The 27,637-nt window shown below is 37.6% G+C and overlaps 1 protein-coding gene across 1 annotated transcript in view; it reads right to left on the bottom strand.

Annotated features, from left to right (window-relative positions):
* The window catches only part of NDST4 (N-deacetylase and N-sulfotransferase 4), a 2,939,889-nt gene that overhangs the window by 342,502 nt on the left and 2,569,750 nt on the right, over window positions 1–27,637 (bottom strand). The window contains exon 11 of the mRNA XM_044061661.1: window positions 12,479–12,649. Coding sequence (XP_043917596.1) covers window positions 12,479–12,649 — 171 coding nt within the window. The remainder of the gene's footprint in view (window positions 1–12,478; window positions 12,650–27,637) is intronic.

Raw genomic sequence — 27,637 nt, 5'->3', positions numbered from 1 at the left:
GCATCCTTGGAGTATCCATTTTGCTTCAACAGTGTCTACCTTCTGTTGTATACTCTGTTAATGGCAGGAGACCACCAGACTGGCTTGCTTATTTGGGAGGTGAGCATTGTGGTTCCATGTGGAATGTTAGGAATCATGCACAAGTCGATGTGCTCATATAGTACCTTTGTGCAGGATTCATCAGTAGAACTGTCAAGCCCCTGTCTCCATGGGTGTCACAAACATTGTCACTTTTAACTTGAGTAGCATGAAGTTGGCATTGGAGAGGTCTTTTATGGACAACTGTATATACATTCCTTTCACATATTCACTTTGATAAGCCTATGGTGGGATTACTGTGGTGAAACCTCAGTCTCATGTACTGTTGTGATGGCTTAGTGGTTAGTTACTGTGACTATGATGTACAGGGTCCTGGGTTAATGACCTGTAAAGGTAGGTATTTTGGTCTGGCAAGGACAGCAGTTAATGCATGCAGACTACTTGTGGCAATTTAGGTTAGTCACACTCAATACATTTCAAATGCCCTACATTGGCAATCCTGCTGATGTCAATCACTGGGGAGTACACCTTTGGGGAAACAAGTACTCCAGCAATCTGTGTGATGCGTGCTATAACAGTGTAATGTTGTAGTGTGATACAGAACTCTGGAAGGAGTTCTAGTCCCACACATGGGAATTGGGGATGCTTTTGTTTTTGTTCCTATGCCTATATGGAGAGCAGTGCATGTTTGGCTAGTCACACTCACTACAATTCATTGGCCCTACTTTGGCAATCCTGCTGATGTCACCCACCTAGATATACACCTCTGGGGATACTGTAACCCAGTAATCTCTGTAGCGAGTCCTGTAATTGCATACTGCTGTAGTGTGGTAAAGTAGTTAGTGAGGTGTTCTAATCCCAGACCTGGCAACTGTGTGTGTGTGTGTGTGTGTGTGTGTGTGTGTGTGTGTGTGTGTGTGTGTGTGTGTGTGTGTGTGTTCATCTGTCTCTGCCTGAGTAGAGAACAATGCTTTTTAGAGTAGTCACACTCCATACAATTCACATACCCAACATTGCCAAGACATTCAGGATTAGGCTGCTGATGTCACCCACCTGGAAATACACATCTGGGAACCTTGCAGCCCAGTAATCTCTTTAGCACATGCTATAACTGCGTAATGCTGTATTGTGATGAACTAGTCAGGTAGGAGTTCTATTTCGAGACATGGTAGGTGTGTGTTTGTGCGTGTTTCTCAGTCATATCCTGTGTGGAGGTGGCTGTGAGTGTCTCACAACTGGACTTGTTGAGGAGTGGGGCTTGTACTTTTACTATATGGTGGCCATATTATATGTCACAATGTCCACCTGATGAGGATTACAGATTTCAATCAGCCAAGAGAGTGGGTTGGCAAGCCATAACCCTACATCTGATAAAAGGCCTGGTGAACAAAGTAAGCAACCCTAATATTATCCAGAATACAGTCTGAACCCATATCTCATGCAGAAACACACTTGTCTAGATGACTGCCCTACAGTCCTAGTACCCTGCATATTGTTGATAGATAGTAAGCATGGTGTGATTACAGTGGGTTGCAGAGGGCATGGCACTCTGTCCACCAGTACAATAGGCACATAATTGCGGACAATGCACCATCACTATGTTCCCCACTGGATGCCTGCAACATATGCAGTGCCATCAAATTTGATCCACAAAGGACATACAATGCCTTACACATATGCCCTGTATGACAGATGCCACTGACACCAGGGAATACCTGTGTCATGCTATCAATGCAGGTGGCACCAAGCACCAGCACATTTGTAGAAGACATGGGCAGGTATGGACCTCCCCTACACCTTTCCTGCACATCCCTAGCTATCTTGCCTACTGTCTTTCCCTCTTTGTGCCCCTTTTCACCACCTTCCTGCAATAAGCGTGTCTACACCTGTTTGTGTGGGGGTAAGCAGGAGTAAGCACTTTTAAGTAGCAGTAGGCGGGTTTCAGACTGTTTGCACTGCCTACACAGGTTAAGTAATCTAAAAGCTAACTGAGTGTGAGAAACTGTAACCGGCTGTTAGCACTGCATCCCGACATGCAAACACGCTAACTAGTAATTATATATACTTACTACTGCTTATTTATGCTTATACCTGCTTACTAGTGCCTTATTCATTATGACACTGACACTTCACTTTGGTTTACCTTTAATTGTTATTATGCAGGTTATACAGCAGACGAATGTCAAATTATGTTCATATAGAGATTTCCAATGGAAAATGGTATGTGCTGCAGTGGGATTTGAACTGGGAATGTCTGTTCATTAGATGGATGCTCTAACCACTATACTATTGCTGTGCTGCTGCATTTCCATATATACCCATATACTCATGGATCCTACTTCCCCAAATACCCACCCCAACACTTCACTGACACAGCAGCCATCCATTCTCCAGATGGATACACAGTGTATCCACACCACTACACATTGGCCACTCCCTACTCCTGTAGACCCATCCCATGGGTTAATTCACTCCATGTATCCTCAGACACCCCATCATTTTAGTCTACAAACATTGGTGAAATGAGTAACCAATTTTTGGGTTGTCCCACCTGGGACACACATGTCTTTATTTCAAGATTAGACTCTATACTTCATTGCTTTGTTACTCCCGTTAACAAGACACTACAATAAATTAATAACTATGACTATGTGATAACGCACACGTTACACATGAAATCTAATAATATATGAGTTTGGCAAAATTATATTACAAATAAGACCAGTTTAGTGATTAGCACTGACGTAGCCGGCAAATCACAGGAATGATTCCACTATTTCATAGTGAGAAAGTTCTCACATTTTATTTCTTTAAACAAAATACACACTTCTGCATTTTTGCAAATTCGTCCCTTCCCTCTATCTTCCCGTAACTCTAATACTATAGTACTGCAATATACAATGGAAAAAAAAACAACAACTTATTTCTCCTTGGAATTGTATATCCTAGCAAAATTGTCCCAAATGTCGCATAGAAATGTTATTGAGTCGGGATATATAAGCCACAGTGCAGAGAAGAGGGTCACCGTCTTTTCTGTAATGCACTATAAAAATGTTTATTTGTTTAACATCTGTTAACCGAGTATGCAGACTGTTCCAACGAGTCAGGACTCCATTCAGACATGACTTGAGCCTTAGAGGCCAAACAATGCAACTAAACATACACGAGAATCATACCTCTCAACCTATTAATGTAAGAAGTCTAGCCAAAGCCAAATATAATTGGGGAGGCAAAGATTGGGGCATACTGGGATCAATTCAATAGCTCTGCTTGACAGAGGCTCAGTAAATCGATCAATGGGGTGGCATACGCTGACACACCTTAGCTAGGCTTATACGTGCCCTTGGGTGGATTGCCTAGTACCTACCTATGAACCTATTACATTTATGGTTGTGCACAACCTATTATTCTAGCTACTGTCGAGGTTTGTAGGGGCACCTTCATGTTATTTATGTCTGCATAAGGAATGAATGTGGTACAGGGAATGTACTGCTACATATAGATGTATGCATGTGTGTATGCATATATACTTATAACGAACTTGCTGACCTCCATGATGCGGTCCAATTATAACCGGGCCATCCAACCCTGACATGCCTGGATCCATAATTGCATACTCATGGTTCCTCCACCCCACCCGAGTTCAACATACACGCAAACCATCCATTTTCCAGTTGCTATCACAGCCATAACACACCTCCACACATTGCCCTCTCCCCAGCATTAGGGACCCTACACGTATGTTGTCCCAACCCATCTATCATCAGGCTCTCCCACCATTTAGTCCTTGAACATACCTGCCCTTGCATGTGTAATGGACGGAAGTCCAAACATCCTAGCAATTTTTGGGTAGTCCCTGGTGGGACTACCCTGTAATTGTTTGTAAAGTAGACTTAGCAGATTGACAATGTTACTCCCACTGGTAGTATTCTGCCTGTGGTTTGAGTAGCAGTGATTTGCTCACCCACGCCCAGCTTGATATGACATAAGATGACAGCACTAAATAATACAGGAGTTGTTGTTTTCCTTCTCATTCTTTTTGTATGCTTTATTGTTACGACGTTCATTATTCATATATATATATATATATATATATATATATATATATATATATATATATATATATGTGTGTGTGTATTATATCTGTACATACACATGCACATACATCTACATAATTAGATAAATTTCCTATGCTGTTGCATGACTGTGCTGGATGATATGTTTGTGATAACATCAAATATGTATATCTACCGTGGCTTAGTGGCAAATCATATTGGCTGTGGTGTGCAGGGTCCTGGGTTTGACCTTTGCCGAGGTCATTTATTTTGTTACTGAGCAGAACATGGGCTATTGGCTACAGAGTGATTAAAGCACTTTTAAGCAGTTGTGAGCGGGTGTGTGCGGGTTTGCGCAATGGTAAGCTGTGCTAACTTCCGATTACAGTTTCTTAAATTCAGTTAGCTTCTACTATGCTTAATGTGTGTAGGCACTGTTTACACCCATGCAAATGCACTTAAACATGCTTACTAGTGCTTATATATGTTTACTACTGCTTATTTGTGCTTACACCTGCTTACTAGTGCCTTATTCATTATGACACTATCACTTTAATTAAATGAAATTAGTTAAACATTTAATACAGTACTCCAGTTCACATTTACATGTAATTATGTAGGTTATACAGCAAAAAGATGTAAAAATATGTTCATATGCATATTCCACATGGCAAGTGATATGTGCTAAAGTGGGGCTTGAACCATGAATGCCTGTTTGTTAGGCGGATGCTCTAACCACTACACTGTTGACATTAACGTTGCTTCTGCATGTTATTTTCTATTTGGATGATTTTGACGTGTAAGCTATGCTAAGCAAAGGGCAGCGATGCGCAATCATGCTGCGCTTCACTTACACTTTCAATAAAGAAGCAATACAAATGTAAAATAAGGACACGGGGAATTTAAATGTAATAGTTCTAAGGAAGGGACTCAACATTCCACTACGTGGTTGTGTGTCTACTACTTTGATTTTATTTCAGTGTTTGTGGACACTCCTGTATGCTTTGCATACATTTCAGTATCCACGGCCACTGAATTAATTGCTTACTATTAGAGGCAGGCTATAATAGTAAGCATTGTAGGTTATGCAACTGTGGGGGCATGTTTAAGCCTCCTTGCCACGCTTAAACATGCCCCTTGCACTCACGCACGTTTCCTCTGCAAGTAGAGGGTGCAGCAATGTGCCCTCATAATGATGCCACTCCACCATCTCTAAGGAGGACACTCAGTACAAGGCTAAAACCATCCTTGTGCCAAGCTTCATGAATCCCGGGGAATGTGTTGGCTACAATCCATAACAAGAATGTCCATAAACAGAGCAGCTGCGGTAATAACATCTGTCTGTCTCTAAAGTAACGACTGAAAACCTGGTTCTGTTATCTCACCCTTGCAGTGAAAGTACAAGGTGAGCTGTGTGTGGTGTTCCATATCATATTAGTATCATTATATAATTTAAAAAGCACGTTGCATCTTTTAAGAACTGGAGCGAAGCATTAGAAAAATAACACTTGTCAGATAATGGTTTATGCACTCTTTCATTATTAAAGTTGTAGTAATTAGTGTAATTAATATATATATATATATATATATATATATATATATATATATATGCATGCATATCAGGCTCCTAATTATCTTATTTTCTCTTGTATAATTTTGGCATTTTCTGTATTGCTGTCTTCTAGCAGTGGCTAAAAATTATCCTTTACATAAATGAATAAGCAAATCATTTATTCATTCATTCATTAGGTTTATTTTTTTGTACAACATTCGGTTGTTTCCTGTGTCAGCTTAACTTCAAGTGATATCTAAGGTAGACAGCATTATGCTATCCAAACACTCTGAAAAGTTGGTAGGGAGAGACACTCAAAAAAATTCATTCATGTATTATAGCCCTTAACTGAGACTGCTCTTAATTGGGAAGAGCCATTTTCAGTATAGCTCCAAGGAGAAAAGCTCCTGATATACAAACATAAAAGAGTTTTCAGACACTTGACAAACACTGGTCAAAAGTGTCACATGCATAATAGAAACATCTAATCATAATCACATAAACAGATAATTTAAAAAAATAATCAGAAATGAATGTCAGAAAATGATGGGAAGTTATATTATAGACCTGCCCCCCCTAAAAAAATAAGTGAACATTACGGAGATCATATGCCATTTGTAGTGTGATTCTGAACCCATTTTTCTGTTCACCCTCTGGTATGACATCATATTGGGTGTTCAGAGTCTACATAGGAGAATCTAGACTGTAAACCAAGTTTTTCAATCTCTACATGGACTGCTCTGCCATACACAGATAATGGGTTCAGAAAAAATTTACGTTAATGAATCCCTTTACTTATGCATGATATAGTCTTAACATATCTCATTACTTATGCATGATGCATTCTTATAGAATCTCATTACTTATGCAAGATGTATTCGTAATGAATCTCGTTACTTATGCATGGCATAGTCTGACTCTGTATGAGCATGCCTCATAATTCCAATGAACCCTGAGTGTGTCTGAATTCTATTGCTTTACTTTATGTCAGAACTGGTACTGTAGGCATTTAACCTGCCTACAGTACCAGTCCTCACATGCAGCTGGAGCTGTATAATAACCCCCCCCCCGAAGCTGGTTGGCACCCCAGCACTAGCACCACCTGTATGTTAGACATAATGCATGGCAGGGAAATCTCTGTCATGCATGCGTTGTTATGGCTGCAAATAGCATGGTAGCATGCCATGTGAGTGTGCTGCTGAAGTGTAATCTGAGTTTTTAAGAAAAATAAGATTTAAGTCATCCCACTGTAATCCAGAGATGATTCACAAAACACAGTAACTTGCATATACACAGTCCTCAGCCACCCTCAGTTTCTTCTGCACCTGCAGTACAGCTGCACCTATAATTTGGTAGCAGTACTTCAGGCTACTGTCCTTTCTACCACATACGACTGGCAGCATACTTAGACTGTAAACTGAAAAATTGCATGACAAAATTTCCTCACTTGATTAAAGATTCCTGGGATTTTTAAAGTAGGATCAAACAAGATTTAGTCAGTCAAGATACTGTATTTGTCACCATTAATGTTCCCGATTGATTTTCTGTAATCCCACATCAGGTAGGCTTGAAAAAATATTCTGACACTGACTCTTCCCTCAATTTTTTAAGCAATAAAAAGGTTTGTTTGATTGCTGAATTGATGGGACTTTTTAAAACAATTTTCTATACTTTGAAGTAAATCATTTTAAAGAATATAAGGGAGTAGTTATGGATGCTATTTGTGCCCCAATATATGCAAAATTTGTTATGCTCTCATGGGAAAATAAATTTGTGCTCAATTTGAGATTTCATGACTGTTGCAATCTATATGTACACTTTTTAGATGACATTTTTATACTGAGGAAGGGTCCCCAACATGTTTTAAATGAATTTATTGACTACTGAAACTGTACTTATTATTTTTTAAAGTTCTCCTCTCAAAATTTCCCTGACCGTATCAACTATTTAGACATCTTAAACAGAAAACAAATTGCAGGAAACACTTGCTTCACTTCCAATATATATAGGAAGCCTACATTTTCTAATTTATATCTGCACTTTAACAGCTGTCACCCTCTCCATCAAAAAAGAGGCTTGGTCAAAGGACAGTTTATGATATTGGCCAGAATGTTCTCTGAGGATGCAGAATTTGAGATTCAAGCAAGCATCTTGACTAATGTTTTTGGAGAGAACTTACCTGGACAGTTTGATCAGTGAATTTAGGGGGTTCAAGGGGTAGACATAACAGATTTAAACTCCTACTTGGGAAAGATTTTACAAATGTCAATGGACCAGGCACTCTAATATTAAGGGCTGTAAGAAGTCTTTCAAAGCAGCATGTATGCTAAAATCTTTTACTAATTGATTTAATATAAAGGAAATCATTAATAAGAATTGGGAAATTTTCAGCTTAGAACAATACAATCTCAAAAATAGTTTGGAAAACAAAAAGAGGGGATCTACTGAAGGAAATAGGGGTAATATCCTACCCTACAATATGAACAAATGTGGACACCATAATCAATGTCACCATACTTGTATAGATAATACTTTGAAGATTTGTGACTATACTACTAATTCAGCTAAAAACAGTTCCTGTGGCACTAAAAGGGTAATATACATTGATATATGTGAGGAGGACTATGACACCTTTTATGTGGGCAAAACTGAAAGGTCGTTGAACAGGAGAATATATGAGCGCTATGACATTCAAAAATGCAATAAAAACAACATGTCAATGTGTTTTACAAGCATTCAAAAATGTTTCCTAACCACAATAACTTCAAATTTGTCATTTTAGAACACAAAGAACTACAGTGGCAGTTGGATTTAAATGCTGTCAAAGCTCCAGTTTCAATTACACTGTCTCAGTTAATGGTGTTTTGAAATTGAGGGCAGCTAAACTTTAACATGTAAGAATTTAATTGAGTATTCTATTTTACTATATTATTTTTAAATTAACCTATATATATATATATATATATATATATATATATATATATATATATACACATATATATATATATATATATATATACACATATATATATATATATATATATATATATATATATATATATATATATATATATATATATATATATATATATATATACATATACACATATATACATATTATCATAAACACTTTTTGAACTAGTACCTTTCATGAGCAACAAACATAGGGAATTGTATGATTTTAAACATTAAGGTTCCACATTAATATATATCTTAACATTTTAACATTTTTTATATTTATACATATGCCTATTATTTTTAACATGTAAGCATTTTAACATTATAAAGCCACAATCCCTTTGGTTAATTGATCTTGGATTTATTTATTTATTTATTGCATTCGTTACTTATTTATTTATTTAATTTTGTACTCATTTAATTATTTAATTACTCATGAATTCGCATTAATTATGTATAGATTTATGTGTGTGTGACTTGCCCCCTTGTTAATCATGTGATTTTAATTATAATATTTAAGGGCTTGTGAGATGCAACAATTTATTCTGATGAAGTCTTAATGCTATAGACAAAAGCACTTGATAATTTTATGTTTGCAATAAACTTTTCATTTATTTTATGACTGCTATGTTTCTTGGTTCATCTGCAGTGAAACAGGTTGCTGCAAATAGCAGAGTTTTATTTGTTCTTGTCTTTTATTGCATGGCTGGTAACTTCTTAAACCATGTACTACTATCTATGAAATGTGTTTTGTGTTCTACTTTTATGCTAGTCTTTCCAGGCATTGTCTTTTGAGGCGTGATGCTTTTAGCTTCTTTAGCTAGCCATAGTGCAGGGTTTGATTTGACTCTTTTTATTCATATAGGAGCTAAGCTGTTAAGAATATTTATAAAGTTTCATTTAAGTGTTAGACTGCAGCATCAAGTGGCATGGATTTTAATATGTTTTGGTTATATTAATTAAGAGAGTCTTTGTTAAATTTTTTTGAATTATGTATGTGGTATAAATTATGTTTTTGAACTGGGTACTGTAGTTTCTGACTCCATAGGTGGGAAGGTGGTCGCTTATCATGTCTGGCAGGCATCCGACTGTTTAAACTGTATTTTGTTTTCTGCTAAGAATCCAGTCTAAAGTTGAGTGTCTGTCAGACTTTTTATTGATTCTATTAGTAGAAGTGATTACCTGTGTAAAGACTTATAAGTTAATTGGTTCTGAGGGATGTCATGGTTGATCACCTGCCAGTCAATGTTGAGGTCACCAGGTATAATAGCTTCTTGTTGAATATGGTGAGATATCCAGCAGACGATACCCTTTGTTGCTGAAATGTTGTTAACAGTTGGAATACATGTAGCTGAGGTACATAAAGACTTTTATTATTAATTTGAGGAGTGATAGAGGAGTTCAGCATTATTGAATTTTGAGATCTGTAGGTGGGTAAAGTTATTTCTAACCAATTTTTGTGGAAAATGGCAACTCTACTAGACATTTTTTTCTTGTTGAGTCTGAAAATATTAAAACTATAGGGGATGCCTTTATTATCTAATATATCTTTTCTTAACTAGGTTTCAGCAGAAACTAGTACATCAGGAGATGAAGCGCAATTTTATTGCGTGAAAGCGCTTGTTCCTGTTTTATTTTCGTCATTAAATGCTGTTTGACTCAGTTCGTGGTGGTTTCAAGCAATTTTTTCAGCACATCAGGAGAGTAAGTAGCTACATACGCAGACATGTCTTTTTCATTTTGCTACTTAACATTTGTATTTAGGAGAAGGAATTCTGATTCAGAAGTAGATGGAGAAGTTGATCTGGAAGCATCTGTAGTTGTATTGGCTGGGTTGCTGGGTTGCTGATTACTGGAGCTTGGTTTAGGATGAATGACACTTCTGATTTTTTGGGTGAAATTATTGTGTATAAAACTGTAAACCCACTGACATTCAAACATCGTTTTTACTGTAATTTTTGTTGGTAAGGACTTTGACTTGATGTATCTACAGAGGAAGAAGTCATGGAAACTAGCATGTTAGTGTTAAGCCAATATCTTGTGGAAAATCTGAAGTGAGTTATGATGTGGTAAATATGGTTTAGTTGGTGTAATATTTATCAATATGGGAGGGATGTAATAGCTAGTGAGGAGGGTTATTGCAATGAGTACACAAATGTAGAATTATATTTGTTAGAAGCATTGCTAGTAGTGGTGATAAGAGAGTTCGATTAAAATTTGTCTGTATAATATGAGGGGAAATTGATGGGATGAATGGAGAAGGAAGTATTGCTAAAGATTTGCTTAGCGGTATAGTCAGGGAGAGGGCCAAGAAGGAGTTGATAAAGTGCAGTATGGGAGGGAGAAAGGGTGTTTTGAAAGATGCCAAGTATTAGACAGAAACTGGGAATAGCTGAACAGAAATAAGCGTGATTCTATGATGGTAGTGAAGTAGTTTGGGGAGGTACAGGTACTGGGTGTCACAAGTGATAGGTGCAGATGTGTCACAAGTGATAGGTGCAGATGAGTAGTATAATGTTCGACGAAGGTGGGATTGGTAGGAAATGGAGGTAAGGTAGCGGAGCAAGGAGAAAATGAGTGCAGTGATGCTTATCCAACTTGAAAAGTCCTCCACTTCAGAAAGCAATCAATTTAAATCTGCCATTGAGCCATTAGCATATGGAAACCAAAAATCAGACAAGTTTTGTTTCAGTTACTGAAGGCAGAGACTAAAAGCCAGGGGGCAGAAGTAACTTGTTGAGACAATGTAATCTAATAGTCATATGAATGGACAGTGACCAATTAGGCCAGTGGTCTTATAGTACAAGGAATAATCCCTTACTCCAAAAACATTACACTCTGCCCACTTAACTACTCTGAAACCATAATTGTGTATGAAGTTTATGAGTCCCACCCCAAAAATATATATACTCCATATCTAGCATAAGGGAGAGTTCTAATGACTCAATTTGGATGTTGCATTTAAACAGCCAGCAAACATTTCATGTAATATATGCAGCCAATCACACATTTAAAGCCCAAGTATCACAGTATTATCTGAAATGCTCAGGTGCAGATTTTAGGCAGAACAAAAACTTTGGTATTCAAGAGAGACACTTCCTAACATGCCATTAAAGCTTTGACACTTCTGTATCTTCACAGCTGTGAACAACTAGTTGTGTGATTACAGATTTTGAGGAATTTTATTGTTTTCAGGCTGTGCTCTGCTATTTTATTTATTTATCATTTGTTAGCGGAGTAAGTAAGTTGTGTGATGATAAACCCAGATTAATTTTACTGTTTTCATGCGGTGTTGGTATTTTATTTATTTATGATTTGTTATCTGGGTAATTGACTGGTCTTTTATTTTCCAGCATGACCTGGTCCACAAATGGAACAGTAAAGGCAATATATGCAGACAATTTAGTGTAACCAATATCCATCATATTTTCAGAGGTTGGAGGAAACCAAAGCAATGATGGAAACTCATGCAGATATGGAGAAAACAAATCACACACAGACTGCGAGATGAAGTCAGAATTGAACCTCAATAAGGAAGTATGAAATAAAATTCTTACCACTAAAATGCTGTCCAATCTTTATTGTTAGCCGCACTTGAAAATGATAAAGACCAAGAATTTCTAATCTTTTCATGGGCTAAGACTATATCTTTGCATGTCATGGTACATGAGTAAATTATTTTGTGCATAAATATATTATCTTCTTGATAATACTGTGATAATGACTTCTATCTTTTTATGGGAAATTTATGACCACTATTTCATGCAGTTTTTGATTCTTGTAGGTATTATGCTTAACTTAAAAGGTATGGTCAATGAGTTGCTTTCATAGACTTATATACACATACAAAAAATGTGAAACAAACCACTTTTACCTGAGAGGCAGGAATGTAGGTAAGCCATCTCTCAATATGGGTTGCATACCATCCAGGTGACAAACATCGATTCTTGAGGGCTTTCAGTTCTGCTGGAGCACCGTGGCCAGCTGTGATGACCTCATAGAAGGTGAACTTCAAAGCAGCTGGCTCTTCATGGGCTAACTGGTGCTACAAAAGGTGACAATGGCAGAAATTAGGGAAGTTAATTCCAGCAGTGCATCAGGATTAATACGGAGACTGTCTCAAGACATTGTCCATTATATAGGTCCATTTTACCCATTACTTTTCTTTAAGCACTAAGGTAGAAACTCATAGACACACACTTGCTCATTCATTCTTAGGCAGAGGTAAGGATGATCTTTATCTCCCATCTGGATTTTCTTTAGGTCTATGAAACAACATGAATGACTCTGCCTACCCTTTAAAAAAAAGGAGGAATTATCCTTCCACTCCCACACAGAGACCATCAATGCTGGAAAGGCATCCTCATAGCTGCTGTTATGCACACTGTTTTTTTATTCTTATATTATGCATATAGTCACAGAGTGTCACTGCCAAGTGTCTACACTGCAGATACTGCCAAACTTACATAGATTGTTGTAAGTTTCCCTGCCCAGCCTTACTCACGTGTGCAAACCCTAACCCTGCTCCTGCCTCTAACCCCCAACCCAAAACATTACTGCATCAAAAAATACTTCTATAAAAGTATTACTCTTCAGACAAAGTGTGTCTGGTGTTAACTGTTAGGAACTTTTTTAAAGGAGCAATCAGAAAAAGAGAACATTTGCTGTCCTTTTCTCATTTGTGAAGTGTCAGGTCACTGTCTATTGGTTGATTACGGTAAATATCGACGTGCAGCTCACACACACACACACACACACACACACACACACACACACACACACAAACAAACACACACGAGCATACACATGCACACACATACACACACACACATACACACAAACACACACACACACACACACACACACACACACACACACACACACACACACACACACACAATTGCATTTATACATTCATATGTATGCATATATGTATGTGTACATATATATATATATATATATATATATATATATATATACATACACACATATACATATATACATATATGGGTCTAATGCAAAGAATCAAAAGACCACTTCCTCGAATCCCAGTTCATCGAGACAAAATCAGCAAAACCATGTATCTGCAAAACTGTAAACCAGTGAAAACTTTCAACGGGAAAGGAAGGACCACTTTACTGAGACTACATTGCCAAGTCCCCTAAACATCAAACACAACAGTGAAAACTAATCACTGGAAGAGAACCACTTGGCCACAATGGTGAATCTTGCCCTTTCTCCACTGTAGTGCAATCTCGGAGTTGGTATATTTAGTTAGGGTGGGTGTGGGTCTGTGTCAGATGATCAAGTTTCAAGAAACTTGAAATTTATACAGTCAAGACTGTGTGATTGAGTTTCTGAAAACCTGAACATTAGAAAAAACAGAAAGCACTGAAATCTACCTTTTTTATACATTTTTGTAGAGGGGCAAGCCCCCCTGCACCCCCACACCCCCCTGCAAATTATATATACCAACTCCAAGATTGCACTACAGTGAGTAAAAGGGTAAATTTCCCAATCTGCACTGTACTGCAATCTCCATTGAAATGCTTTGAATTTTCAAAAATTCAGTCATATAGTTTTGACCATATGAATTTCGAGTTTCTAAAAACTCTTATCAACTGAGAGGGACTCGTATATAAATATATACATAAAATCAACAAAAAATAAATTGAAACAGAAATGATTGAAGCATACTACAAAAGCAAATAAGCTCAACATTTTTCTGCATGTCGAATATTAACCTGTATTCATATTTATTTATTTGTTTATTTATTTATATTTGTTTACTGGGGAAGTCTATCTGTGCAGAAGACAAGCTCCTTTTCAGTTAAAGCCCATGGTGAAAAGCCCCTTTCATCATGAATACAGATAATTTTATAAATACAGTAAACTCTACGTTAACCGGAACTCAAGCAACCAAAATTCTCAAGCAACCAGAAATAAAATCGAAGAAATACAGTACAATTTTCATGTGCTGCACTTTCTGTTTCCCCCTTGCAGAAACATACCTTATGTTTTTAGAATTTTAGAGTTTTAAAAAGGAAAATATGAATAAATTCCCTCTCTCCCCAACCAAAGAACAAGTCAAACCAAACAAATAGTATAGAGTACACTATTAGTCAGGCCTATTTTAAATAGTAACTCTCAAGCAAACAGAAACTACAGTTATCCGGCATCTACCAATCCTCATGGCTGCTGGTTAACTGAAAGTTTACTATATCTGTATCTATCTATCTATCTCTCTCTCTCTCCCTCTATATATATATATATATATATATATATATATATATATATATATATATATATATATATATATATCTATATATATATATGGGGGTGCTTAATAAGTAGACAATCTTTAAAGTCAATGTCTGTTTTGTCAATACACTTGGATCAACAAGACAGATGGTTGACAATTGTGCAAGAACTGCTTCATTACCAGGGTTGGCAAATATCTGTTCTCTGGTTTTGTGCAATTCTGGAGTGAGACTATAAAATTAACAGAAGGTGTGTTGGGGGCACAGCTTCCCATATGGTGTGCATGGGGGGACTCCCCAATGCAAAAAAATACTGTGTTATTTTTCCCTCCCCCAAGTGTATGCATCACAGCATGCACAATAACGTCACTGTTTTTTTTCTATGTTTTTGTGTCAGTGCTACAGATGTCTATATTTCAGTGTTTAGATCATTTAAATTATACCTATGTGTGACCTTTTTACCCTTTGGTGTGTGTGTGTGCATGTGTGTGTCTAAAATAATATAATATATATATATATATATATATATATATATATATATATATATATTTACCTTTAGAATGTCGCAACACACTTGTGAGATTGTTTACTTACCCGACTTGAAATGTCAGAAATGCTTGGAACAGTGAGCCTGGTAGTCAAAGAAAGTTGACACACAGGGAATGTTGACTTTGTACAAAACAGCCGCCACTTCCAGATGTCTGCTATTGCAGTTATGCAGGGGGCAACCCCCCTGCACCCCCCATGTGGGGGGCTGCATCACTCTCACCCCCTGCTAATTATGTGTGTATATATATATATATATATATATATATATATATATATATATATATATATATATATATATATATATATATATATATATATATATATATATACATATATATCTATGCTAACTCTGAGATTGCACTACAGTGAGGGAAAGGGTACAGTTCCTGATCCCCACTATACTGCAATCTCCACTAAAAATGGCGAATTCATAAGACCAAATGCACACTAACATTCACTGTTGTGGGTTTAACATGTTTACTTTTGCTAATACGTATATTTGAAAAAATACATTTAAACATTACTGTGTTGCACAAGTTAGTCACAAACTCTTTTTCAAAAGTGCATTTATGAAATGCAAATAAACCGAAAAACAAAAAGAAAAAACCTACAGCACGAACCACGTTTATGCAGAGGGGCAAGCCCCCAGCACCCCTGCTACTTTTATATTCTCACTCTGAGATCACACTACAGTGGGAAAAAGGGAATATTCCCTTATCCCCACTGCGCCACGATCTAAGCAACAGCCCCCGTTGCTGTTTGCTTAGTTGTCTTTTCGCGAAAGTGCATTTTTGTGAAAATGCACTTTCGTGAAAAGGAGTTCACTTGTTTATGTTTAATTGAAAAGTAATTTTGATGGGTCAAAATAGACCCATATATATATATATATATATATACACATACATATATATATATATATATATACACATACACACACACACACACACACACACACACACACACACACACACACACACACACACACACACACACACACACACACACACACACATGGGTCCCATTCAGATGGCTGAACTTTTAAAAGATCGACTTTCATATGGCTGAGACCATATGATCGAACTTTTAAAAGCTCGACCGATCTGACCATACAGTGCGGAACAGGAAGATTTCTTATTACCGCAATGTAGTGCGATCTCGGAGTTGGTATATTTAAGTAGCAGGGGGTGTGGGGGTGTAGGGGGGCTTGCCCCCCTGCTATACAGAGTTAGTTGAAATGATGAAACAAGATGATGTTAGATGAAACAAGAATAAAAATAAAATAAAATAAAATGGACTGTTTAAGGTGGAATATTTAAAGTAGATAAGCGCTTTCGGATCCCAACAATGATCCTTCTTCAGATCTGATTTTATTTTATTTTTATTCTTGTTTCAACTTCAATAAATGTTTTAATATCTATTATGGATTTTTTATTGGCAAATATATAACGTGCTCATTTTTTGCTGGCATTTTGTGTTTTTGTGTACGCAGCACCCTCTTGATGGTCCTTGTTGTTTGTGTTGGACACACACACACACACACATATATATATATATATATATATATATATATATATATATATATATATATATAAATATATATATATATATATATATATATATATATATATATATATATATATATATATATATATATATATATATATATATATATATATATATATATATATATATATATATATATATATATATATATATAATAATCGGAAACTTACTTCTGGAATAAATGCACAATTTAATTAGATTTTATTTTCTTTTTATTTGAATAGTTTATAAAACTGATTACCTGAGGGGCATAAAAGATGCAGACATGTACATTAATGTAATTTGTTTTTATAATTTTAAAAGCAACTGATAAACAATCTGTAAAGTATTTTGATGTCATTATACAGCCAAGGGACTAAAATGTCTAATTGCATTTTGTACAGTCACTCAGATAAATCAAGTTAACATTTGTACTGAGAAATACAGTCTAAAATACTTTTTTATTGAAGATATTATGCATGTCATAAATTAATGCATTATCCCATGTGCTGCTTATGAAACAGAGAAATGATGAATATTCCAGACAAAATTATGGTGAGTTTCTTATTGCTTGACTGTACTTCAGCAATGCAATTACTGGACATAACACAATCAAAATTCTGAAGTATATGCAACACCGAAAATGATTCTCTGCAGTTCTTCTTTACAGTGAAGTTGACTGCAAAGAAGCACATGGTTTTGTTAAATGTCATCTGGGTCACAATACTTTCTAACAAATGTTATTATACTTAAAAAAAAAAAATTACTGGAAACATTTGATTAAGCTACGAAACAGTAATATTATTCACAAGAAGGGTGCTTTACAAGTCTAGATTTACTCTTCTCACATACATATTTTATTAGACTAGCTTAGCTTTATGTTGTCGAACAAAACTCATGCCAATCCTGTCAGCACAAATGCAGAGTAATTGCTGACATAAGAAGTGCACATGAAAGTACTTGTCATTTTCCTGAGAAAACAGCTTTTCCTCCAGTTTTGATTTAAATATCTTGTGCAGTTCATAATAATTCACTTCTCATGAAAAGGTGTAGATGTATATGGCTATTTATGCAGTCTTGTGTACACAGCAAAATATGGGGCTGAAGAAGAAATTATTTTTAATGAGTGCATTTGCTAAAGGAAGCAGACATGACACATTAAGGTTGAATTAAAGATAGATATTTAATTCCGTCAGCCTTCTCCCTATGTCCCTCAAACTATAACAGCCTGCACGTTGAACTTCTGGATCATTCCTGAATGTAAGTATCTGTATTCTGTGGTCTTCTAATCAAAATGTGCCTTTATGCTCTCTTTATCTGCAGTCATATCCTGATGCATTTTTCAATACTTGACAAAATTCACTCCTTTAAAACCAAATAGTTTTAAGGAATGTATATATTTAAATTAATTATATTCTTTATTGGGGAATGTTTATCTCAGAAAATCTAATGAACATTTTGTCTGAAAACTTATTTTATAAAACATTTATGATCCTTAAATGTCTGTGTCAAAATCTTCCAGCTAAATAATATTTATTTGGTCAAACAGTTCAGTAAAATAACTGGAAAGTAGACGGTATGCATGTTTCTTGATGTGATGAGCAATTGTGTCCTCCAAAATTCAAAATACATGCTGACAGTAATCCGTGCTCATTACACCATAAGTATATCTGTATGTGTGTGTGTGTGTGTGTGTGTGTGTGTGTGTGTGTGTGTGTGTGTGTGTCTGTGCATGTGTGTGTAAGGGGTACATACATGTGTGTGTGTGTGTGTGTGTGTGTGTGTGTGTGTGTGTGTGTGTGTGTGTGGGGTACATACATGTGTGTGTGTGTGTGTGTGTGTGTGTGTGTGTGTGTGTGTGTGTGTGTGTGTGTGTGTGTGTGTGTGTATACATGTGTGTGTGCTTATGTATATCTATGTCTGTGCATGTATGTGTGTATAGTGGTGCACATGCTCCTGATCATGAGTGTGTGCTTGTGTGTGAGTGTGCATGTGCACATCTATGTTTGCATGCGTGGACGCACGTGTGTGTGTATGAGCGTGTGTGTGTGTGTGTGTGTGTGTCTGTGTGTGTGTGCCTGTGCATTTGTGTGTGTGTGTGTGTGTGTGTGTGTGTGTGTGTGTGTGTGTATGTATGTGTAAGGGGTACATACATGTGTGTGTGTGTGTGTGTGTGTGTGTGTGTGTGTGTGTGTGTGTGTGTGTGTGTACGTGTGTGTGTGTGTCTGTGTATGTATGTGTAAGGGGTACATACATGTGTGTGCGTGTGTGTGTGTGTGTGTGTGTGTGTGTACATTTGTGTGTGCTTATGCATATCTATGTCTGTGAATGTATGTGTGTATAATGGTGCACATATTTGTGAGTGTGAGTTTGTGCTTTTACGTGTGCTTGTGTGTGAGTGTGCATGTGCATGTCTATGTTTGTATGTGTGTGTGTGTGTGTGTGTGTGTGTGTGTGTGTGTGTGTGTGTCTGTGAATCGGTGTGGGGAAGGGTAACCATGCTTTTGTGTGTGTGTGTGTGTGTGTGTGTGTGTGTGTGTGTGTGTCTGTGCATGTATGTGTAAGGGGTACATACATGTGTGTGTGTGTGTGTGTGTGTGTGTGTGTGTGTGTGTGTGTGTGTGTGTGTGTGTGTGTGTGTGTGTGTAAGTGTGTCTCCTTGCAAAGTGCTGTTATCCTTTCTTGTAGTGGTTATTACCTAATGCGTATTGATATCTAAGACACACACCAATATCTCCATGTTCCTGAACTGGAAAATATATGTAGAGGAACTAGATGGATGTCAACAACTGAAATATGTAAACGTATATAGTTTGAAATATATTTTCACATTTGGAGAAACAAATAGTTATGAGTTCAGTAGTCGCAAGGTACTTTTTTTACCTCCTCCCCTGCAGGGCTCATTCTGATGGCTCGTCACCAGCACTGAAATTTCCTATTTGCTTCATGGTAGCAGAATGCCTGGGTGAATCGACAAAAGTATGTCTCATTGATTCCTTCCTGGGAGTCCCAAGTCAGCTTATCTGCCCCTTGTCAAGAGTTGGATGGTAGGGAGGAGCCAGCTTACTGGTCCTGCAACACAATCTATCCTCATCCCTGGCAGAGCACCTCGTCTTCCTCTGCACCAGCTCTTCTGAGCTCTATTACAGCTACCACTCCAAGGGAGGAATGCCTCCACACACTGAATTCCTCCTCTTGGCTTACTGTATAATGTGCAGATGGTAGTATAGGCTCATTAGGTTCTAGTTCCATGGGTGAACACCTAATGGCCCCATGTGACAAGACAACACTGCCTCCCTCATTCCTATGATTGCTGATCCAAGAAAGGCTGCTTACTTCCACTCTGCCCACCAGCTCACATATGCATCCAAGCCCCTATAGTGCAGGCCACCTATATAACAGATCAGGGTTTTATCTTTTTTGCAGAGGAGCTGTCCACAGTCTTACCTTATTATACAGATTATGTAGTTTTCTGTAACAGTTAATAGATTAACTCTTTTTTACTGTTGTGTGTCCCAAATGCTGTGATTTTGCTACAGGATTTGTCATTTTCACTTCTGGTTGCTGCTTTTATACAAATATCATTTGTCAGTTGTTTGCTTCTTTGTTTACTTGTTTGTATTTTCATTTTTGCCAAGTCGTCTCAAGGGAGATCTATTGTCAGATCAATAATGAAATCAAAGTTATAATACAGAATATGACAAACATAACACTGCAAAAATGTAATGCTCCTGTCTATTTTTTCTAGGCAATGTTGAATTTTTCTGAGTACCCTTTTCAGGATCAAGCTGTGTATTAAAACAGTAATACAGTTTCACTATTCTTACATGCATTACGTTGTTAGCCAAAAGTGATTAGCAAAATGCTGGTGAAAGTTTGAGAGGTGGAGAAATCAGTGCTCTATGTTTTAGCAACATTTCATTTTCTGTATTTTTTTATACCAAATGAGATTGCTAAGTATTCTATTAGCACGTGTGAATTAGTGCTTCTGTTTACTTTATATAGTGACTGCCTAACTGAAACACAAGAGTAAAAGGCAGGACATGCATAATATGAAAGAGTGATCCAGTGAAATGATGTCTTTTTGGGAATGACTGCAATACATATGGAACAGTTGCCAAACGTTAACAGTCAATGAAGGAATCAAAGGGTGACAAAACTCTGTGCAGTCTACTTAACTTGACTGACTGCATTCATTTATTTCAGCATCCAGAGTATGGTTAGTAAACAAACATTTGACAGCTTGGTCTCCAGCATTTACTTTACATACCTCTCAACTGTCCAGATTTTCGCAGAATGTCCAGATATTTGCCATATATTTTTGGTCTGTTTCTCATAAAATTGTAGTTTTCTGACAAATCACTGGCAAATAATCAAGGATTGAAGTCAGAAAATAATGGCACACACTTGAGTTTCTGACTTCATATCCTTCAGAAAATTCATGCTAATGCAAAACCTGTTATTCTATCAACTTTCTGAATTTGTAAGAGAAATATTTAAAAACTGTCCTATTTTTAGTCCTTTGTCCCCCATTATTTGTGCCTTTGTCCAGATTTCCAGCTCTAAACGGTAGAGAGGTATGTTTGCATATACAAATATTGAACAGCTTTGTAAATCTGCTTGCTTGAAAATAAGGTCACCAAACACAGCAGTGCGGAACTACACAAGAGTTTGTCTTATCAAAATCTAGAAACAGATACCAAGGTAATTGAAGCATGCTATTTTTCTGTATATGAGATATAGATTTCTTTGCACCACCTCCCTTCATACATATGGGGCAGTGTATTGCAATCAAGTAACACAATGAATTCAGAACATACTTGATAAAAGTAAGTGCCTTTTAATTAAAAAATGCATTTTCACTGCAGTATGGTCACTTAAGATTGGTTCAGTAAATGTCCAATGTCTTGTGTACTTTATAAACTATAAATGGTATAACATACTAACTGTTGTTTATATGGAATTAGTTTGAATTTTTTTGTATTTAACATAGTTTCTACTGAAACACCTGATGTCCTTAAGTGGTCATTTGCATATATCCTATAATTCTCTTACAGGTTATAGGGTACTTCAATTAAAGAAAGAAATATCAGTCCAAAACTACAATATTTATGCGTAAAACGGAGAGGAATGTAAATAAAGTCATTAACTCATTCCCTCCAATGAAGCTCTGGAAGTTTGCTTCCAATGGGAGGAGCCTAAGCTTTTTGATATACGCAAATTATGTCCTTACATTTCAAACAAATGTTCATATCTCTGGAACCATAGGGCTTACTAAAGAAGTGTAAATGACAAACTCTTCAGCGCAAACTAATTTTACAGTGGTAGTATTCTTTAGGTTCTAGTTTTTTTATAAGCCAGTGACTATTAAATTTGTAATAGTGTGTAAACAGCTTACAGTATTTCAGCAACCACTCAAGTTATACACATACCGTTAGTAGAATTTTGTTCATCGAGCTGACAGCTTTAGTATGAGGCTAAGTAGTTCTGTCTGTACTACCTGTTTGTTGATATGTTTGAAAAAACATGATATTTATGGCAATATAAATAAATATTGTATGAACAGAAATTAATATCTCTTTACCTTTACTAGATTAGACAGAGGGCAAATATCAATGCAGTTGCATTTGTCAGTTTGCAAGCTTTAAGATGAAATATTTTAATATTTTGCATGTAGCATGGTTTTAAAATTATTAATGCAAATATAGACAAGCAATATTCAATGCCTAGAAGCATTAGTAGGATGTAACTGCAGTAGCACCTACAGGCGTCACCAGGCTCTAATGAGTTAAATGAATTAAATTAATGATTCTACAGGGGTCTTTAAGGTGGCAGAGGGCTGCTTCCAAGTAGAACAAATACAAGGGAAAGAAAAATGAGTGAGTGCAATTACAATCACAAAGGTGGTGCACATTTCTGGTAATACTGTATGGTTAACATACATTCAGTTTATTGGTACAGGGATGAAAAATAAAATTGTTTTAAGTGTATGAAAGGACAAAAATGGAATGCAGGAAAACCTTTTCCTTTTTGAAGTGTCAGATAAGACTTCATGCCATCTACATATTTCTTAAGATGTCTGTCCAAAGTCTTCATGTTACTCATTTGTTGCTTCTGAAGTTAGTTTCTTATTACTTGGATGCACTCAGAATGGTCTTTATACAAAGATACGGCACTATTAGTTTAACAGCAAAGAAAATGTGAACCTTTGGCCATTCTTACTCACATTCCAGGTGGGTCCCTTCAATTAATTTTATAACTGGGACTTTGCAATGCATTATTACATGAACATTTTTCTCTCTTGAGACACATATATGAAAGCGGTGATAGGGGGATTTGTCAAAGAGTAGTTTGATGTGATGGAGTAAAGAAACTATATTGAAAAGAAAAGGTAATGAAATATGGATTGAGAAGATACTCTGAGATGCCAAACATTTATTTATGGATAAATCAGGCACTGAGATACTCGAAATATATGAAGAAGCTTGTAATCTAATCAAAGGTTGTTTCTGATAACGCCTACAAGTGGGTGAACTGATATGTTTAGGAATGTACACGGAAATTGATTAGAAAAAGCAATGGCTGGCATAGCATCTAAAAGTTTTCAGTTAACAATTAAACGATGGAATTAATATTATTGTTTAATTGCTGGAACCTGTGTTCTGAGAGACTGCCTTCCAGACTATCTGCAAATATACAGAGCTGAGTGTATTTTTGGTTATAGAGTTTGTTAATTGTTGCTTAGATCTCTGTTGAAACTGTTGTCTCACTGTTCTGAGACACTGATCTGCAAATATACAGAGCTGAGTATATTTTTTTGGTTTTAGAGTTTGTACTGTTAGTTGTTGCTTAGATCTCTGTTGAAACTGTTTTTTCCCACCCTCCCTACCTATTTTTGGTTTGTAGTTTAAATTTGGTGGCTTTTACAGTTGCCCGCCCCACTGCAGATTTGATCTGGGACACTCCCCCAGTCCCATCTCTTTACCACATTCTACCTAATAAACTCTTTCTGCACTTGCTTTTAGTCCTTTTTAATTTAATTGCATTTTTTAAACTGTGTTTGGTCTAATATTGCTACATACTCAAGTGTGCTAGCTTTGCCTTCGTTGAAGGTTGTGTGTCAGGGCTGGTAATCCGGTACATAAAATTCCACTACCAATTATTAGCGGACCGGAGTTCCGCTGTGGCGACCCCTAACTGGGAAAAGCCGAAAGACACAAACAAACTCAAGTGTGCTAGCTTGCACTGCATGTGAATTGTTTTTACTACTGTTTTTGCTACTTTTCTGTAAAAAAAAAAAGAACTGTAAGCCTGTTTCCTACCTTTCCTGTAACTAGTGTTCCAGATACAGATTTGCTGTATCCAGGACTGTATGTAAGCTCCTGAGCCCCCCAAGCCTTTCTGTGTTGGAGGGAAGCCTTCTAGCTTATCAGTGGGAGTGGTAAGCACTAGGTAACCTGTCTGCCACATAAGGAGTGGTTCTGGCCCAGAAATTGTAGTTATTGGCCGTTTGGGCAATCTCTTCCATCTCTCTCAACTTTCTGATTTGAAAGCCTGCATTTGCACTTGTTTCTGTCCTGTAACTCGTCTAGTGCAGATACAGATTCTTAGTTTTAGCACTTAAATTTGCTTATTCATGCTCAGCACTTGTTCAGAACTTGTAAGCACTAAATAAGCTACTAATTACTATAGCACTCAGTCTTCCTCATTACCTAGAGGAAAACAGTTTTTGTACTTACTTTTCTAAACTTGCTTAGAGAAAAACAGCTTTTGTACTCACTTTCCTCACTTATCTAGAGGAAAATAGTTTTTTATTCAGGCATGTCCAAGGGTCAGCTCCCAGTGTTCTCTCCTATCTATCTGATGAATCTGGGCATCTTGAGGCAATGTAGAAATTGCCTCATGTACACAGACAACCCTCTCCTCCTACCACCCAACAATACAACCTGTGAGAGATGCACTTATCTAGCAAAACTAGAGGAAAAGCTCTCTCCAACCAAGACTGAACTTGACAGTCATGAGGAGAAGGTAAACATTAGCACCACACCACACTCATCACATAGTCTCACTAAATCTACACCACCAAAATCCACACATAGTAACACAAAAACATTCGCAGAGGCTCTCATTAATAATATGTCTAAGCAACAGAGACCTCCAAAGCAGAAACGCAAGCAACCTCCATCTCCTAACACAACCCAAATGACACATAGCCCACAGATCCAGTGTGCCACTTAACCACAGCCAATAAGGCAAAACAATGTACCCAACACATGAGTCATAGGTGACTCTATAGTCAGGCACACTGATGTCTCACTCACCAGGCTAAACAAGGAGAAGGTTACTCTCAGCTGCCTGTCAGGAGCCAGGATCCACCACATAACCCATGCACTCAGGTCACTCCAAAACAAGTACAAATATGACTCTGTCATTGTCCATGTTGGTGTGAATGACCTGAGATGTACCTCCCTGGACTACATGAAAAGAGACATGGAAGAGCTCTCCGATCTTGTTGCTCCAGCAGGTATGACCCTAGCCCTGAGTAGCATTCTGCCATTGCCCAGAATGATACTGCAGTACAAGGACAAAATCATTGACTTCAACAATTAGCTAAGCTTCTGGTGTCATTCTAAGGGGATCCAGTATCTGTCTGCTTGGGATGACATGGTCGACAGACCATGATGCTTTGCCACAGATGGCCTGCACCTGTCGCCCCTGGGATTCTGGATACTGGCTAAGGCTCTTGCTGCCCCTATAGTGCCTTTTTTAGGCAAGCTTCAAATAACAAATTCACCACCATAACAGGAACAGGCAAGCAAAAACTGAGGGTAATGCTACTCAATGCTAGAAGTCTAAATCTCAAAATGCACTCACTCGAGGCACTCCTTAAAATGGAGAATATCGATATCTGTGCAGTGACTGAGACCTGGTTCAAGGCTCCAGAGAGCACCCCTGCACTACCAGGCTATAACTCATACCACACTTTTTGGCCATGTAACCTGCACCGAAACACCAAAGGCGGTGTGTCCATATTCATTAAGGATATCCACACCTCCAGGCTAGTTGCTCAGCATAATGCATCTGAGGTTATCCAAGTGCAACTAACTCTGGGCAAAGCTGCAATCCAAATTGTAGCTTGCTATCGATCCCCCACCATGCCCCAGGATTCCCACTCCTCTTTTCTTGATGTACTGGAAAATATTAGGGTTCAACCAAACACCCTAATAATGGGCAACTTCAACTACCCCACCATTAACTGGAAAACTACTCATGTACCAACTCCTTAGCTCAACGCTTTCTGGAATTCATAAACTCCAATGCCCTGGATCAACTTATCCGCACCCCCACCAGGGTCAACAATATCCTAGACCTAGTCATTACCAACATGAGTGACCGGTGTTCCACACCTGAAGTCTCAACTCCTCATTGGTCTGATCTGACCATAAGCTAATCACCCTTGATATCCACATCCCACCCCCACAGCCCATTAAGGAAACCACGGTAAAAATTTTCTGCAAAGCCAGCTGCATGCTTCTTAAGACAGAAGTGGTGAACTTCATGACACCCATGCAGATGGACAATACAGTTACAACTGCTAATTCCTACACAAATGCACTCTATAAGCACTTACACGAGTGCATGGATTGTGCTATCCCAAACAGAACCAAGACGCTATCCTCCAAAAAAAGGAAGCCAATCTGGTGGTCCCCTGCCAAAAACAAACTGTACAACAGAAGGGAGAAACTGTTGCAAAAGAGAGTAAAATCCCATGAGTGGAGGAGCTCCCTGGTTAACCTCAGTAAGAAGCTGAGATCCCTTTTAAGATCCTCCAAAGATAGCTACGAAAATAAAATCGCCACTAATTCCAAGGATAACCACAAAGCATTCTATAGCTATGTCAAGAATCTTGATGGCAACACCCAGATCTGCTCTGAGTTACAGCACAAAAGCACAAAAATTACAGAACTAACTGATTTGCCAACATCCTGGCAGATAGGTTCAGTGCTAACTTTACCCCCCTCTCACCCCTAAGGGGCCCATATTTATACAGGAAGAATGCAGAGTCCCTGTAATCGCAACTATGCAGGTAAAAGCTGCACTCTCTAAAGCCAAAAACACGCATCCATGGGACTGGACAACATCCCAGGCTGCGTTTTACATGAATTTCAGAACAAACTGGCTCCCCACTTAAGCACCATCTTCAATAATAGCCTCACATCAGGCTTTGTGCCCACTGAATGGTGTACAGCAACAGTTATCCCACTGCACAAAGGGGGAGCCACCACTGATCCTGGGAACTATCAACCTATTAGCCTGACGAGCCTGGTATGCAAGGCCATGAAACGTATCATCATGGAACTCATAAACAAAGACATTGGTAACCTCCAAACTCTGGATCCCACCCAGTTCGGGTTTGTGAAAGGCAGATCATGCCTCCTGAACCTGATCAACTTCTTTGAGGCAGTCACCAAAGCCGTAGATGAGGGTAAGGTGGTTCACACAGCCTATCTTGACCTTGCCAAGGCTTTCGACACCATCCCCCATTCTGGAATTATAGCTAAACTCACTAAACTAGGTATAAATCCCTATGTCACAAGATGGGTTGCCAACTGGCTCACTGACAGAACCCACACTGTAAAAGTTGCAGACTCCAAATCTGACCTCAAAGCAGTGACAAGTGG

This window comes from Protopterus annectens, chromosome 2.part0 (genome assembly GCF_019279795.1).
Source record: "Protopterus annectens isolate FY-2018-M chromosome 2.part0, PAN1.0, whole genome shotgun sequence".
Taxonomy (NCBI): Eukaryota; Metazoa; Chordata; order Ceratodontiformes; family Protopteridae; genus Protopterus; species Protopterus annectens.
This window is presented reverse-complemented; position numbering and strand designations above follow the sequence as displayed.